General features: G+C 54.1%; 5 protein-coding genes across 5 annotated transcripts; 2 read left to right on the top strand and 3 right to left on the bottom strand.

Annotated features, from left to right (window-relative positions):
* Positions 1–99: 99 nt before the first annotated feature.
* On the top strand, positions 100–945 carry BBA_05815 (O-methyltransferase-like protein; the record flags this gene model as incomplete). The annotated part of the gene is made up of 2 exons (XM_008600912.1): positions 100–598; positions 740–945. 2 exons carry the CDS (start codon positions 100–102, stop codon positions 943–945), a joined length of 705 nt encoding a protein of 234 aa, XP_008599134.1.
* A 199-nt stretch (positions 946–1,144) lies between these two features.
* Positions 1,145–2,962, bottom strand: BBA_05814 (homeobox and C2H2 transcription factor, putative; the record flags this gene model as incomplete). The annotated part of the gene is made up of 1 exon (XM_008600911.1): positions 1,145–2,962. The coding sequence occupies one exon, from the start codon at positions 2,960–2,962 to the stop codon at positions 1,145–1,147; it is 1,818 nt and encodes a 605-aa protein (XP_008599133.1).
* Positions 2,963–5,810: 2,848 nt separating this feature from the next.
* On the top strand, positions 5,811–8,152 carry BBA_05813 (acetylornithine deacetylase; the record flags this gene model as incomplete). Its single annotated transcript, XM_008600910.1, has 2 exons — positions 5,811–6,428; positions 6,488–8,152. The coding sequence occupies 2 exons, from the start codon at positions 5,811–5,813 to the stop codon at positions 8,150–8,152; spliced, it is 2,283 nt and encodes a 760-aa protein (XP_008599132.1).
* A 116-nt stretch (positions 8,153–8,268) lies between these two features.
* BBA_05812 (hexose transporter) lies at positions 8,269–10,139 on the bottom strand (the record flags this gene model as incomplete). The annotated part of the gene is made up of 3 exons (XM_008600909.1): positions 8,269–9,497; positions 9,570–10,002; positions 10,056–10,139. 3 exons carry the CDS (start codon positions 10,137–10,139, stop codon positions 8,269–8,271), a joined length of 1,746 nt encoding a protein of 581 aa, XP_008599131.1.
* A 595-nt stretch (positions 10,140–10,734) lies between these two features.
* On the bottom strand, positions 10,735–14,987 carry BBA_05811 (TATA-binding protein interacting; the record flags this gene model as incomplete). Its single annotated transcript, XM_008600908.1, has 4 exons — positions 10,735–11,199; positions 11,255–11,593; positions 11,649–14,685; positions 14,749–14,987. The coding sequence occupies 4 exons, from the start codon at positions 14,985–14,987 to the stop codon at positions 10,735–10,737; spliced, it is 4,080 nt and encodes a 1,359-aa protein (XP_008599130.1).
* Between the last annotated feature and the right edge of the window lie 960 nt (positions 14,988–15,947).

The following is a 15,947-nucleotide window of genomic DNA, read 5'->3' as shown; positions in this document are numbered from 1 at the left end:
CACCCAACACAAGAAGCAATTCAGCCAATTCCGCGCGACTTTCCAACGACCTCACAGCAAATCAAGTACGAAAAAAAAATCCTTCAACAACAAAAAAAAATGGCCCCTTCCCGACCCGCGCAGAACCCCATGGAGGGCACCCCCCAGCACATCCTGGACCTGCTCGACCGGCTGCACGCCGAGTCGCTCGCGCAGGAGCACGCCATGGACCGCTCCGTCTTTGTCGGCGCCGCCACCGACGAGGACAAGAAGACGGCCGTGCGCGACAAGTTTATCGCGCTGGACCAGGACAAGAGCCAATTCGTGTACGCGCTGTGCCGCGCGACCGACGCGCGCACCATTGTCGAGGCCGGCACCTCGTTTGGCGTCAGCACAATCTACCTGGCCCTGGCGGCGAGCGCCAACGCGGCCGGCGGCAGGGGGGGCAAGGCGGCCAGGGTCGTGGCCACCGAGTATGAGCCGACCAAGGCGGCGCGCGCGCGCGAGTACTGGGCGCAGTGCGGCGACGTGGTGACGAGCGCGATTCAGCTCCGCGAGGGGGATCTGAGGGAGACGCTCAAGGAGGACCTGGAGGATGTTGACCTTTTGCTTCTCGACAGTAAGATGAGCCTTACCCATTCCCCATTCCGTCAAAACCCCTTTTTTCCGTCAAGAGACAAAAAGACAAAAAGGTGTCGTTTTGTGGCCAAGCCCCCCCTCCCCTCGCTGTGAAGCATGCTAATTCTGCCTGCCATCCTAGTCTGGACTGAAATGGCCCTGCCGACGCTCAAGATTGTACAGCGCAAGATGCGTCGCGGTGCCATTGTCATTGCTGACAACACCAGTGTGTCCGAGGGATACGACGAAATGCTGACATATATGCGCAACCCAGATAGCGGTTTCATCACAATGACTCTGCCCTTTAGCCAAGGCCTGGAATTCTGCGTCTACCTGCCCAAGAACTGAGAGGTAGCTAGGACTTGTATAGCTGGTTGTGTCGGTCGAAATTGGTCACAAACTGGACCGAGGTTACATGTTCTATGTTTAGATAAGAATGGCTGCTTGTCAACAAGAGTCATCAAGTAGAAAAAACAGCGTTGCGCATGTTGTCTTTTTTGGTATCGTTTCATATCTCGTTATTATAAATAGTGTCTGCGACTGCACTCTATGCTTTGGAATTCGCCTTGTCGTCAGAAGACAATTGGATTCCGGAGCCGCCTGTCCATTCCGCCATTGTTGCTCCGCGTCGAAAATGCGAGGCCAGATGCTGCGCTCGTTCGTTCCAGCTATTCATTGTGACATTGCAAAAGCCGCATCGGCTCTGAATCTTGTCCTGCTTGTGCTGGAGAAGAGCCAGGTCCGGCGTCCATCCATCCCACTTCTTGCAGTGGTGAAATTTATGCAAATGCTGCCAGAGGTGGTCTTTGCGCGTAAATGTGCGTTCTGACGCGGGCCGGTCTGCGCAGGTCTGGAATTCGTGTGATTGTATGTGGTCGTGCGTGGGCGAGAGCTCACCGCAAAAGATGCATTCCGGGCGGGTTTGGTTGACGCGCCACACCAGAAACGACTGGTCCGGCGGCAGGGGCACTCTGCAGATCCATGAATCGAGACCGGGGAGGTGGATGGAGCGTTCGTGCCGCACCCAGTCGTACCGTTTGCGGAAGCTTTGCAGGCAAAAGGTGCATTGAAAGGTGGTGTTTTTGGCTCGCGTACCAACAATTGTTGGACTCTTGTTTCCAATGGAGTCTCCATCGACGGAGTTGTTGGCGGAATATGGAATAAAGGTAAAATCCCCCGATTGATGAGAATTCGCCGAGCCACCAAAGCTAGTAGACGATGCCCTGTTGAAAGACCTGCGGCGATATCTGCCAGACTCGCCACTGGCCGAGGACACGGAGCCGTCCCTCCCACTGCCATAGCTGCCAAAGTAATCCGAGGCTTCTTGAGGCGATCGGTTCAGAGCACGTTCAATGGCAGAGGAAGAAGCAGGTTCGTCATCTGGCGGTGAATTCCTCCAGCGCTCCATGGGAGACATGCTATCTAGGAGGGAGCGAGGCACGGGCGATCCCTTGCGAAAGGATTTGGTGGTGTTGTTGAGTAGCGACTGGGCCGAAAGCCTGTGCCGTCGACGGGCATTGGCGAACCAATTGATGACTTGAGTGCGGCTCAGGCCGCACTGATTGGCGAGGTCTGCCTTTTCATCCTCGGAGGGGTAGGGATGGTCCATGTGGCATGCGAACCAGTGAGACAAGGGCCGCGTCTTCTTGGCGGTTCGCGTGCTTGCGCGCTTCGAGGTGACGACTGCGAGGGGCGCGGGGCCCTCACCACGAGATTCCTCGCCGTGGGTGCCGAGACTGTTCTCCTCGCTTACACCGTGGAGATGGCCAATGACGGGCCGGGAGGTCTCGAAGCTCGAGGCCTGCCGCTTGCCGCGCTCCGCCAAGCTGCAGTCCCGAAACAAGGCCACGCAGCTGGAGCAAGACGTGATGGGATTGGGGTTGGCCTCGGTGGTCTGGAGTATCAGGCACTGGAGACGCTGGCGCTTGCACTGCAGGCAGGGCTCGGGCGGGCGGTAAGCGCCGTTCTTGACAAAGAACTCGTCAATGATGGCGGCGTTGCCAGCAGCGGTGCCAGGCTGCGAGGGCGGGGCGTCGACTGGGCCGATGGCAAGGTCCCAGCCGGCGCCGTCGGCATCTGGAGGAAAGCCGGCCGAGTCGGCATCGTCGAGCTGGAGAGCCGGGTCGGCGGCGAAGAAGGCGCCCTCAAAAGTATGGCTCAGATCCGCAGCGGTGACAAAGGCAGGGTCCAGAAACATGGAATCCAGGTCTTGGTCGGCGGACAGGACCTGGGGCATGAGGGTGTCCGTGTCGTCGGCAGCGAGAGCGCAGACGGACGCAGCGGCGGCGGTGTCCGGCGCCGGATAAGCAAGGCCGGCATCGCTAAATTGGAAGAGAAAGTCGCCGTCTGCGCGCAGAGGGTCCATCCCGGAGAATGAAGAAGGGGGAGCGGGAGGGCTTGAGAATCGACACTGGCGAGAAGAGTGACTCGGAGTATGAGGCGCGCGAAAAGAGTGATTAAAATGCCTACATGATCACCAAGCAAGAGAGAGAGAGAGTATGTGTGTGTGTGTGTGTGGTCTGAGGGAAGAATAGACGTTGAGCGCTGGTCCGGTGCCGGTCCGGGGCGATTGCTGACCAAAAGCACAACTGCTGGACATTAATGTGCAGTGGGGGTTATAAAGTAGGTAGGTAATTCTGAGCAAAACACCACTCAAACTGCGTGCATTGCCGCTCAGAAGTACCTGGGGCAATTGGGGGACAGTGAGTGGATCCAGGGCAATTCAGAACGAATCACCACTAAATCCCAGTATATTGCCGCTCGGAACTACCTAGAGGCAATCCGTACTGTGATTCCGGATCAATCTTGACCGAATGCACAGACATTGCTACTCAAAAGTTTCCAGTACCAGCAGTTAGTTACCTGGAATTACTGGAACAGTACCTGAAGGCATTGGAACATTACCCAGAGAGGTGCGTGCTTAGCGCAGTCTTGGCGGTTTTAGGTGCTGACAGTTAGCAGGTCAACAGATGTCTTTTGTACTGTAGTGGATCTTGATTCAGGCGGTGGAGGGTCTACAACTGCCAGGCAATGTCGTGGGCACAACGTCATCGGTCTGTACAGATGTTGAGCTCTTGTCCAGACGGTTGATGATCTGTCAGTTCTTGTCCACATTTTCCAATGAGTTTCACATAATTATCAGACTGTCATAAGACGCAGAAAACAAATTAATTTAAACAGGTTCATATCCAAAGTCATCACCTGCCGCAGTGTTGATAACACAAGTGGCTGTTTATAGTGGATGGCCCTGTTATTAGCGGGTACCAGTGGGCACTGCCCCTGCGCCCCTGTAACCGGTAGCAGCATGCCACTAGCCGAGACCGCTAACAAACCTTGTTAACAGCGAAGCCATGCGACCAAGCCAAGGCGCATGGCACAACGGCGACTCTTAGCGGTAAATAAGTGTTGACTGCAATGCATCAATCAACCTAGCAAGTCGAACCGGGCAATTTTTCAAAGCCTATGCCTATCTGCATAGGCAAGTGGCGCAACACGACGCTCATGGCAAGTCGTACCTATACGACAGCAAGCCAAAATGGCTGTCGTCTTACACTGCTCGCACACCTCTGGGTAACTCTACATATCAATACAGCAAGATTTTTGCCATTTCCCATCCAAGTTACATCTTGCAATCAAGCCAGGGCCGAGCAAGACCACAGATAGGTAGCTAAATGATAAGAAAACTTGGGCCAGGGCGACCGCCTCCAATCACGCCCCCTCATCAGCGTATCAGTTCCCCAGTCAAGAACCGTATCAACTATTTCATGCAAACAAGGTTTCTTTCAACCGTACGCCAAAAGCTTCCAAAATCGCTTCCATGATTCCACAAAAGTTCCAAAGACAGCCTTCGATATTCTCGACGCCAACTACGGCTGAACTTGTGGCGTGCAGCTGTCTCATTGTCACCCAGCATGGCGCTTCGGTGACCCCCTCCGACGAGTTTATCAGGCAAGCCCGGGCGGGAACTCGGCATTGTATGTTGTTGGCTGACAATTCCCAATATTTTCGTCCATTCCTTGTCCATGTGGTACCAGCATTGCTGTATTTTGCTAGCCGCACTCGTCACTGTACAATTGAAGAAAGCACTGATGACCGACTTTGGATAATCTTTTTTTGGTATTCTGAAAGCTGTTTCGGCTCTACCAAATATGCTTTTCCCCCAACTCGCACGCGCTCTTTATTTTTCGTTCTTTCTCGTACCTCATGATGCACCATTTACACGACTTGCGCCAACCAACCATGGTGGCAGGTCAACCTCGCGTGCCCAGAAACAAAATCGGCTCGGCATCGTATATATATATATCAGACAAGAATCGCTCGAGTCGGACAGTCCTGAGCCAACGGGCCCAAATATTCTGTCAAAATCAAAATGGTTCGCCGATTCGCTTCCGGGGTGCTGTGAAACGGATACATTTTAGTATGCGTAAAAAACCTGTTCCGTCATTCATCGAAGCTGCAGCTTGATTGAGCCTTGCTTGTGCCGCCGACCTTTGAATAATTCCCCCGCCCTTCTCTCGCATTTCTACCCGTTTCGTCGGTCACTGCAGCAGTACGGCGGCGGCCTTGTTCGTGACTCATGCATCCACGCCCGGCATAACCCCCATCCCACCTGCCCACCCACATCGTCTCCAGCTTTTTAGTTTTTTTCGCCATTGGTAATTCGCTGATGAAATCCCAGGCAATGCATGGCGGCGCGTGACCGCGGGCCGCGACGACCCAACTGGCCCAACGAGCCCTGCCAAAATCAAGGACGGGGTTTTGTAAACTGGGGTCCGGCGTCCGTCCATCCGTCCGACGGCCGAGGCTGCAAGGGATAACCCCAGACTATCGCGAGCCCGTCAAGAACGACGAAAAGTCTTTATTGTATGATCAAAGTTGGAAAAAATTCACGAAGCCGCAAGACGTGGGCTTGCCATCTATATAGGTATCAAGCACGTCTTAGACCAGCACCATGACCCAGCAGAGGGCGCAAAACAAGCTGTTACGAGAGGGCGCTACTTGGGCGCGGGCGATTCTCTACCAAGCAACAACTAGAGGGCGCGCACACACAAAGTGTGTATAAAAGAAACAAAAAAAAAAAAATTTAAAGAAAAATGTTCAAAATCGTAGCCATATCAACCTCACTTTCTCTTGATTGACATTGTTCTCGAGATTGGCATTGTCCTCTCCCGTTCTGCGCTCAAACGCCGCATCTACCAACCCGACAACGCATCATGCCCTCCTCCTCCTCACCCTCCTCTCCTTCCCCGCACCGACGCCCGCTGCATTTCAACGCCCTTGCAAAGGATTGGGCAGCGCCACCAAACAAGGATCTGCCCAGCATTGTGCAGTTCCATCAGCGTTTTCCGGGCTACGAGCCGACGCCCCTGGTCAGCTTGCCCTCCCTCGCGCGGGAGGCGGGCGTCGGCGCCGTTTACGTCAAGAACGAGTCGGACCGCTGCGGCCTGCCCGCCTTCAAGATCCTCGGTGCCTCGTGGGGCACCTACAGGGCCGTCACGAAACGGCTCGGCTTGCCGCTCGACACCGCGTTGGAGGCGATTCGAGACGCCCTGTCCGCCGCGTCGCCACTGACCCTGTACGCCGCGACGGACGGCAACCATGGCAGGGCCGTGGCTCGAATGGCGAGGCTGCTGGGCGTCGCTGCCGAGATTCATGTGCCGTTTTGTATGAAGCAAGACATTATCGACTTGATTCGTCAACAAGGTGGAAATGTCACAGTGTCGCGTCAAGGCTATGATGCTGCTGTGCAAGAGGCTTTTGCTGCCGCGCAGCACCCCCAAGGTCTCTTTATCCAAGATTGTTCTTTTGGTGATTATACACAAGTACCTCAGGTCAGTCCCATTGTCATATCGAGTGTCATTCTTGCGCTTACTAAATGCTCGTGGTGTAGTGGATTGTCGATGGCTACGAGACAATGACGCACGAAATAGACGAGCAATTGGGTGGGAAATGGCCACATTTAGTCATTGCACCTGTTGGCGTCGGCTCCTTTGCGAACTCGGTTGTGATGCACTACAAAACTCCCGATTTACGCTCAAAAGTCATGTCTGTCGAGCCAGACACGGCAGCCTGTCTCTGGAAACGGCTCGTTCGAGGCGAAAAAGAGTCGGTTCAGAGCGCACCAACAATCATGGCGGGCTTGGAATGCTCGACCGTGTCCGAAGGAGCCTGGCCTGTCTTGGAAAAGGGCATCGATGTCAGCGCTACCGTCTCCGATTTTGAAGCCCATCAAGCCTGTACAAGACTGCATGAGCTGGGCGTTGCTGCTGGACCTTGCGGAGGGGCGGCGTTGGCTGGCCTGCGCCGCTTGACCTCTGATGACAAGACAGCTCTGGGTCTGGACGAGAAATCCATTGTCGTGCTGCTCTCGACAGAAGGCCTTCGGTCGTACGACATTCCTCACAATGTCTCCGATGATGATCCTGTAGCCTTGACACAGGCTTTGGTCCGGATTGACTCCTCAAGTCCTGCTCTTGGCTCGAAACCTGGCCCTGGAGAGACGGAGATTGCCAAGTTCATCTGCTCGTGGTTTGAATACCGCGATATTGATGCGCACTGGGTTGAGCCAGTAAAGGGCCGGCCATCTGTTATCGGCGTAGTTCCGGGTCGCGGCGACGGCAAGCGCCTGGCGCTGAATGGCCACATTGACACTGTCACTCTTCTGGGATATGATGGTGATCCTCTTGATCCCGTCATCAACAACGAAAAAATGTATGGTCGGGGCTCTGCTGACATGAAGTCTGGCCTAGCAGCGCAAATGGTCGCAGCAGCCAACGCCAAAAGACTGCAGCTGGCAGGCGATGTCATCGTAATGGCCGTGGCAGACGAAGAGTACGAGAGCTTGGGGACATCCAGCGTTCTCGGGGCCGGCTGGAGAGCCGACGCCGCCATCGTCAGCGAGTGCACCGACCTGGCCATTACCCGTGCTCACAAGGGTTTCGTGTGGCTCGAGATTGACGTCCATGGCGTCGCAGCTCACGGGTCACGGCCGGACCTGGGATACGATGCCATATCCAAGTCTGGCTACGTCTTGGTCGAGCTCGATCGCTACGCGGAACAGCTGCAGCAGAGAGAGGCAGATGTCGTCGTCGGACCTCCCAGCGCTCATGCCTCCCTTATACAGGGCGGCGAGGAAGTCTCGTCGTATCCCGCAAAGTGCACGATTACACTCGAGCGGAGAACCGTGGCCGGCGAGACGCCAGCTATTGTCGAGCGTGAGGTACGGGAGTTATTGGGCCGGATTGCAGCCACTACGTCGGGCTTCCAGTATGACCTCCGCGTCACGTTTCATCGTCCTCCATTCTTCATGGCGGAAGACGCGCCGCTGACGCAGCTTGTCCGCAAGCACACTGAAAGGGTGACGCGGGGTGATGCCAAGATTGTTGGCGCTCCTTTCTGGACAGACTCTGCGCTGTTACTCGAGGCTGGTATCCCAACCATTCTTTTTGGACCGCGCGGCGAAGGATTCCATGCCAAGAAGGAGTTTGTATATACCGACTCCATTGTACAAACTTCGCAAATTCTTACGCAGCTAGCACAAGAATTTTGCGCTTGATCTCAACATTCATATAGACTATATATCCATTGCCTAGGTCTTGATAACTAGATCTCACATGTAGTTAACGGCTCAAAGGCCCTTGCTTAATTCTTCTTTTCTCCCTTTGGCACGTTTCATGCATACTCGCGAGCATCGGCCGTCGCAACGTCCATTTTGTCCAGCGTCGGCATCGGAGCAGTCAATCCTAGCGAAGCTGCAATAGTAAACAGCCTTTGCTTCTCTTCGCGCGCAGCAGCATCCCCAAAGATTTCATCCATGTCCTCCAAGCTCTTGCCCTTTGTCTCGGGCACAAAACCCCAGGTAAAGAGAAAGGCTAGCAAGGCAAAAGCGGCAAAGAAGATGTAGGTGCCCCAGCCAAACGACTCGAGCATGTCCGGCGTCACCAGGCCAATGATGAAGTTGCACATCCACGTGCAGCTCGTGGTAAGGGCCATGGCCTTGGAGCGATTTCCCAGGTTGAAAATCTCCGAGGGCAGGACCCAGCCAATCGGCGCAAAGGAATAAGAAAAGTTGACGTCGTAAATGTAGACAAACGCAATGCCCACCCAGCCGGCCGCCCGGTGGTGAAGCAAGCTGTTTCCGTAGGCGCCCAGGATGGCGCCGACAATGACCAAGGAGATGAATGTCCCAGTAGCGCCGCACATTAGAAGAGGTCGCCGCCCTACTCTGTCGATGAGAAAGAGCGCCGGTAGGGTTGACAGGGTGTTTACGATGCCGTATACGCCCGTCGCCAACAGTGAAGTTGTGCCGCCAGAAAGGCCCAGCTGGGAAAAGATAATCGGACTGTAGTATATCATGGCGTTGCAGCCGATGAATTGTTGGAAGAAGCCAATCAAGCAGCCGACAGCGAGACGCCGAAATGCAGGTTTCGTCGCGACAAGGCTCCCGTACTGCGCAAAGTACAGCGACGGCCCCGCCTTGCCGGGAAAGCGCTCCCGAGCAATGGACTCGTCAAACAGCACCTCGGCCTTGATGGCGAGGTACTCGTCCCGCAGACACGGCGAGTCGGGGTGCTCCGCGCGACGCAGCTGCGCGAGCGCGCGCAGCGCCGCGTCCTCCTGCCGGCGCATCAAGTAGTAGCGCGGCGACTCCGGGTAGAAGAGCATGCCGATGCCGAGAATCAGCGCCGGGGCAATCTGCAGCGCAAACGGCACCCGCCAGGCCGCCTGGCTCTGCCCGGGACAGCGGTGACCCGGGGAGCCGACGTCGTGGCGCGGGTCAAACTTGGGCCGGTCGTGCGTGCCGCCGGTATACGGGATGTCGGGAGCGCATCGAACGCCGCCTATATACTGCGTTCCGTACTCGAGCCAGTAGCTGACGAGAATCCCAAGCGTTATGCTCACTTATTTTTTTAGATAATCAGCCAAAAGTGCTTTGTTTTTTTTTTTCCTTCTCGGGTACTTGTATAGCTTACACTGCTGGAGCACGACCAGCGTTCCGCGGATGCCCGCCGTCGACACCTCGGACATGTACATGGGCACAATCATGGTCAGCATGCCGACGGCGAGCCCAGCCACCGCGCGCCCGCCAAACAGCACCGCCATTGTCTGCGCACCGGCCTGCAGCGCCGACCCGAGCGTGAAGACGACCACGGCTGCCAGCATCGAGCCCTTGCGGCCGAAGCGGTCCGCGACGGGGCCGTTGACCAGGGACCCGAGCCAGGCCGCCAGCAGCAGCGTCGATACGAACCAGCCCTTGAATCTGCTGTCGAGGTAGATGCGCGGAAACTCTGCCGCAAACGACTGCATCTCCAGCACGCCGGACACGACGCCCTGGTCGTAGCCAAAGAGGAAGCCGCCGAGCGACGCAAACTTATCAGCATCACGTAGTCTGTTAGCTTCTAGCCCCTTTATCAAGCAACGTATAGGAGTCGAGACCCTAGTCTTGATGACTGACATACCGCCGAGAGGCCGAAAATGTAGGGGTTGTCGAGGAACTGACGCCAAATTCCTGGGGGCTTTGTTGCGGATGCGCGTGAAGCCATGTTGCAGCTGACGAATCTCTTTTTGTTTTTTGTTTTTTTTTTTGTTTCTTTTTTGACGATTTGCTTCCGACTCCGTAGCAAGACAAAAGTAGGGGAGGGGAAAGAAGAATGTCGCTCGGTGCACACGACACAAGCTCGCGGGGAAAACCCCGTCTGGGCTTACTACCAAGATGGCCAAGATCAGCTTAGCCCTTAACTAGGTGCCGGCCACCGATCTGCGGGGCCGAAACGTGGGGGTTGCCGTGACCCGTTCACGCCATTGACCTGTCAAGCTTGACAAGAGCTTCGAACGCCACAATATCTGTAGGCATAACTGTAAGTCACCTCTACTGCCTCACTCTCTACCTAATGTATCGTCAATAGCAAATCTGCGCTAAATGCAAGAGAAATCCGATCTCGGTCGAAACCCAACATCGGACGTGAAATCTGTATGAGTCTCACCCTGACGGTGGCATTACTTAATCGAGGCTATTATCCACTACTGATAGTAAGCCTCATCGCGGCAAATGCACCAGTAGAGGGTAAAAGGAAAATTCATGACATTCATACGCTGCATCAACTTGGTCCCCGAAACCAAGCAGAGACTTCAAACACATCAAACCATTTTCGTCTGGAGCTCCTTGTTCTCTTCACGCAAGCCCTTCAGTTGACTCCCAAAGTCTTTGTTCACCCACTCCCAGTAACCCGTCCAAACACTCGTCACACCGGCATTGCTCGTGGCAGCACCGGCGTTGCCTGTAAGAGCCTTCATCTTCTCGCCTAGGAGAAGCGTGACACGGAGAATGCTCTTGTTCGCCTCTTCCTGCTTCTCAATATCTTGTTTCACAGAATTATCTTTTAGTTTCGTAGACAAGACGGCTTTATAAGCTTCCGCAATCGCATCCAGTCGTCGTGCAGTCTCGTCAGGATCAATGACAATAAGTTTTGTTACCATCAGGTTACAAAGCTGCCGAATATCATTGTCGTCGCGCAAACCGGCAACAATCCGGTCGTAAAAGTCGATATTGTTGATCCGGCTAAAGGCAGTCTCCATGAGAGCATACAGCGTTTCATAGGCACTCTGGAAAACTCATTAGCTCAATGTCACCAAGACCATATACTGAAAGGCAATTTACCTTTCGAACTTCTAGCCCATCATCTACAGTATGCTTGAATGGCCCCATCTGTACTTCGCGCACCAACTCAGGCTTCACGACTGATTCAGTTAGCACAAAGGGCATGAGCTGGCCGAGATGGGGCAGGATGAAATCGGGCTTATTGTGCGCTGCAGAGTTCAGCGTCGACATTGCCAAGCGACGAATCTCCATGTCTTCATCTTGCAGCATGATAAGCAGCATATCGATCAGCATGTTACGCAGCACAGCATCAAACGCCTCGTCACACTCAGGGAGCGTGTACCGTACTGCCTGTACAGCCATAGCACGAACACCCGTCGACTTGTTCTTGAGCAGTGTCTACCGAGTGTACTATTAGTAAGCGTGTTCATATGCAAGTAATGCAGTCTCATACCTGGAGTTTGGGCATGAAGTTGGTCGGGTCTAGCGTTGCCAGACGCCCAACGCACTCGGCGCAAACCACCTTGTTGTCCACATTATCCGATGCCTGAAGTAATTGATCCCAAATGGACACGGCTTGGTCTCTAAGGTCAGCCGATTGATCCGAGACAGAATGTAAAATTTCTTTGATCGACTGAATCAATAGATACTGTGTGTTTCCGCCCTTCTTGATTTCCTTGAGAATAGTGGGTAGGAATGCCTGGACGTTCCCAGACCCGGCGCGGCCAAGCGCAACGGCGGCGGCCAGGGAAACCTTGTCTGGCTCAGCGCTGAACTGGCCAAGAAACAGCTCCGGCTGCAATGGTGAACTTGTGCCAAGTCTCATGCCCGCCTCGCCGAGGACTGCAAGTGCAAGACAGATGCGGGCGTTGTCACCGCCTTGAGAGCTACTCTCCAGCTCAGAAACGAAGCTGCTGACAGAAACCCCAGACGAAGCTCCACCAGTGACAAGCAATGTTCCTATGACTTTTCCGACAACCACCGGGTCACCTGCAATGCTCACATTCTGCAAAAGACCGGTCATCAAAGGACCACCGGCGCGACTTTCGCCCACAGCACTAACAAGAGTAAGAAGCTGATCGAGGACTATTCCTGCCAGGTGTGATTTCAAAAGCTCGCATAGAGCAGAGACAGTTTCCTCGGTCATAACCAGGTTTGCATCAGTTCGGACCAAGTCTGCCAAGATGAGCAGAGATGGGCCGAGAAGGTGCGCGTCGGCGTTCCTCACGTTTGGCATGAGCGCCGAGACAATTCCCTCAACGGTACTGGCTTCGAGTTGGCCCTCAGCAGCTTTACATAGAACAAGGTTTTTAAGCGCAGCAATGCTGGACCCACGAAGCGGTCGGTTAGCTTTGCGAAGCTGGTCTGCAAGCTCCAAAGCCACCTCTTGGATCCAACTTTTTCGCAATTGGCCTTGGGTGTTGGCAAATGTAGCAACATTATCCAGTGCACGAACGGATGCAAGCCGAGTGGTTTCATTCTTGAGACGCTCGCGCAGAACGTTCAGCGCAGCCTCACGCTTATCTTTTGATAAGAGCGCCTCACTTTCGACCGCGGATGTGCGAGAAATTAGGACGCCAAGTCCGTGGATAGCACGTTGCCTAACCTCTGCGTCTGCGTCATTTGCTGAAGCTCTGTCCATCATCACAGTAAAGAGTTTGTCGAGCTCTCCTTTGTACTTGATTGCGGATCCTCGCGATCGAGGTGGCGTAATGGCTTTGACCAGTTCTTCTGAGGTCCGAATGCCCTCGCTTGAGATTTTGTAGAACCTGTCGTGTACAGCAGATGTCACGCCGTCAACAATCTGGGTCAGAAAGGGCTGCAATACAGCTGACGAGTGAGTTTTTGAAATGTCGCTGATCAGTTTCAAGGCAGTGACTCGAAGCGAGCTGGGCGTGGCAGATGCGGTACCTCCGCTTGTCGTGATTGAGGACGAAATTGAGCTGGAGCCGGCAGGCTTGATCACATCCAGAATAAGGCTTATGAGCGTTCCAAAGTGGTCAGCAAGGCCGCCTCGCAACACGGACACAAGATCATCGAGTAGGCTGACTACAGCTTGCTTCGTCGGGATAGTCTTGCCCTTGAGCTGCTTGGTCGCAACTTTGACAATGCTGGGTATAAGGGTCGTTAGTTCGGCACGGGGTCCATGCATTGGTGCTTTTTCGAGGATCGGAGAGACCAGGCCAGTGCCGATCATCGACTTGGATATGTTTGAACCACCACCACTGCTTTGGCGTCTGCGTTTGCGGCTGATGGGCATTTGAACGGCAAGATCGGGCTCAAGCTCGTCCAAAGTAATGGTTTCGGTGTGAAGCCCCTCACCGGTTTTGCGAACAAGGAGGGAAAGGGCGGAAATAATCTCAAGGCGAACGTTTTCTTCACGCTCATCCATACGCTTCACCAGAGTCGGTGCGGCCGTGTTATACAAAACCCCATTTTCCAGCAAATCACCACTACCGCGGGTGGCAACCAAAGTATATATGGCTTTCGCAGCGCATCTTCGCACTTTCCAGCTTGCGTCGTCGTCATCGTCTTCGAACCCATCGTCAGCGTCGAATTCCTCATCATCATCGTCTTCCTCATCTTCCTCATTCAAGTCATCTTCCATTTCTTCATCTTCGTCGACCGCATAATTTGGGTCATAGCTCAAATATCGGAGGCAGGACGATATAACAATATCTGTATAAGGACGCATTTCTTGAGGGCATGAGGCTAGGAAGGCCTCGAGGGCCACAAGCGCTGCTTCTCTAACCTCATTAAATTCAAGGCACAAGTCGTCTCCATCGCTCATCTTTCGCATGTGAGACTCGAGCTCATCCTCTGTCAATTCCTTTAGAATAAAATTGGCAGTTTTGGGTAGATGCGTTCCGAAACGAGCAGGAATCGAGCGAGCCATACTTCCGAGGATAGAAATATAAAGACGACGCGAGACAGCGGTTGCGTTAGGCCGTGCCAGTGCCTCTGTGAGTGTGTTGACGACCTTTTGCAGCTGCTGATCCGACAAGTAAACGGCTAGCATGGAAATGGCGACAACAGCTCGCTTCTTAACAACAGAGCCTCCATGTTCGCCTTCCAGAAGACGCATTACGACATCAAGCATGGATTCCGCTTCTTCCTGGTCAAGAAGAGGGCCAAAACAACGGACAACTTCAATCAGTACATCCACAGCCTCGACACTGATTTCTTTGCTGTCCTGCAACAGCGCGACAGGCATGTCGGGCAAGTTGATTTGATCGTTGGACGGGCCGCGAGTCTTGGCCTTGGAGCCGACTAGACGTGGGATCAGCACGCGCCTTACGGCTGCATATGCATTGTTTACGTCGGGGTTGGCCGGCACTCCGGGAAGAGGTCGGGGAAGTGCAATGATGACTTGACGTAGAGCCAATGCTGAAACGGCATTGTCGACGGAGTTTTTTAGCTTTAGCGAGGATAGCTTTTCGATCATGGGTCCGACGATGCTATGGGGAACTTTCGCGACGAGAGGTCCTACACTGCAGCACACGTTAGCACGGTGTATTCTCAACGCTGGTTTGGTCTCCGGTAGTATGACAAACCACTTGATAGCCAGGTTTTGCACTTCGCCATTCTGGTCGTCGAGTGTCTTGATGATGCTATCAACGGTGCGGGCGGCGACATTGTAATCATGCTGCAGAAAATCGGGCTTGGAGAAAGTCAGAATATTCAGAAGATCGTTCAGAGCCATGAACCGAAAATCCGGATCGGCATCGCTCAGCTTCTGAACATGGTTCATGACCGCCTGAGGCGTGCATGCAGCCGGATTGACGCTGGCCATAATGGTACCACCGTAGGAGCTGAAGCTGGTGTTAAATGGGTCGACATGCAGTTATAACTTGGCACGATTTCTGCTCCTTGGTCTCTGGCCTCGGAGCTTCACGGCCGTCCGTTTGATGGGATCTTTAAATGTGAATGTTGATGAAGGAGGCAAAGAGGCGGAAACTGGGAGGTGGAGGTGGGGCAACAAGCTTGAGCTTGTGAGGCAGTTAGCAGTGGAGGGGCAACGAGCAGCTCCAAACTCGCGAGGGGCTGCTATCAAGCAACAAAGTGGTGCACCTCGTTTCCTGAAGAACACGTTCCAGCAGAGAAGCTCGCATATCAGTACGCAGGCACTCGACTCTCCCTGCCATTCACTCGAGCTCCTTGCATCTCCCCCTCACTTGACTTTATTTTTAACCGCCAGTCTCCAGGCCAGGCAACACTCATCCCCCGCTCGGCGGGTCAAGTCTGCCACTCGCTGCATTCACAGCCTTCAAATGTTGTATTTCAAACTTCCAGTCCAACGCCATCAAACAACTTCTGGAGTCGTCTAGAATTCGGATCCCCCTAGGCACGCCACAGCAAATGAATGATATCGTTCGGTGTCGGGCAAAGATAGGGCGCACCCAAAGATAGGACGTTTCCCTTGCCCCCCATAGACAGCCATACGCAGAGCCCTTGATCTTTCGGTCATTCAGTCACGTACACTAGAATCAGGCGTCGCTTGCCTCTTCTTCAGATTGCAAAACCCGAGCCGAAACTTCGAAAGCAAAAATTTCAACAAGGCCGGCCTGCTTGGCACATGACCTGCAATGAATGAAAGCCCCCACGATGCTCAACTTAAGTCAGCTTCTCGGCTAGCGACATTGTGGTTCCCGTAGCCAGAGACTGGGAGAGGTTGTGCTCAATCACGTTTGCCAGGCGCTCAGTACTAGGTCTTGCGAGCGCTAACTTGACCTCACACACTCGACGGAAATGT

This window comes from Beauveria bassiana, assembly GCF_000280675.1.
Source record: "Beauveria bassiana ARSEF 2860 unplaced genomic scaffold BBA_S00016, whole genome shotgun sequence".
NCBI classification, from domain to species: Eukaryota; Fungi; Ascomycota; class Sordariomycetes; order Hypocreales; family Cordycipitaceae; genus Beauveria; species Beauveria bassiana.
The sequence above is the reverse complement of the archived record's forward strand: the minus strand, read 5'-3'. Positions and strand labels throughout refer to the sequence as shown.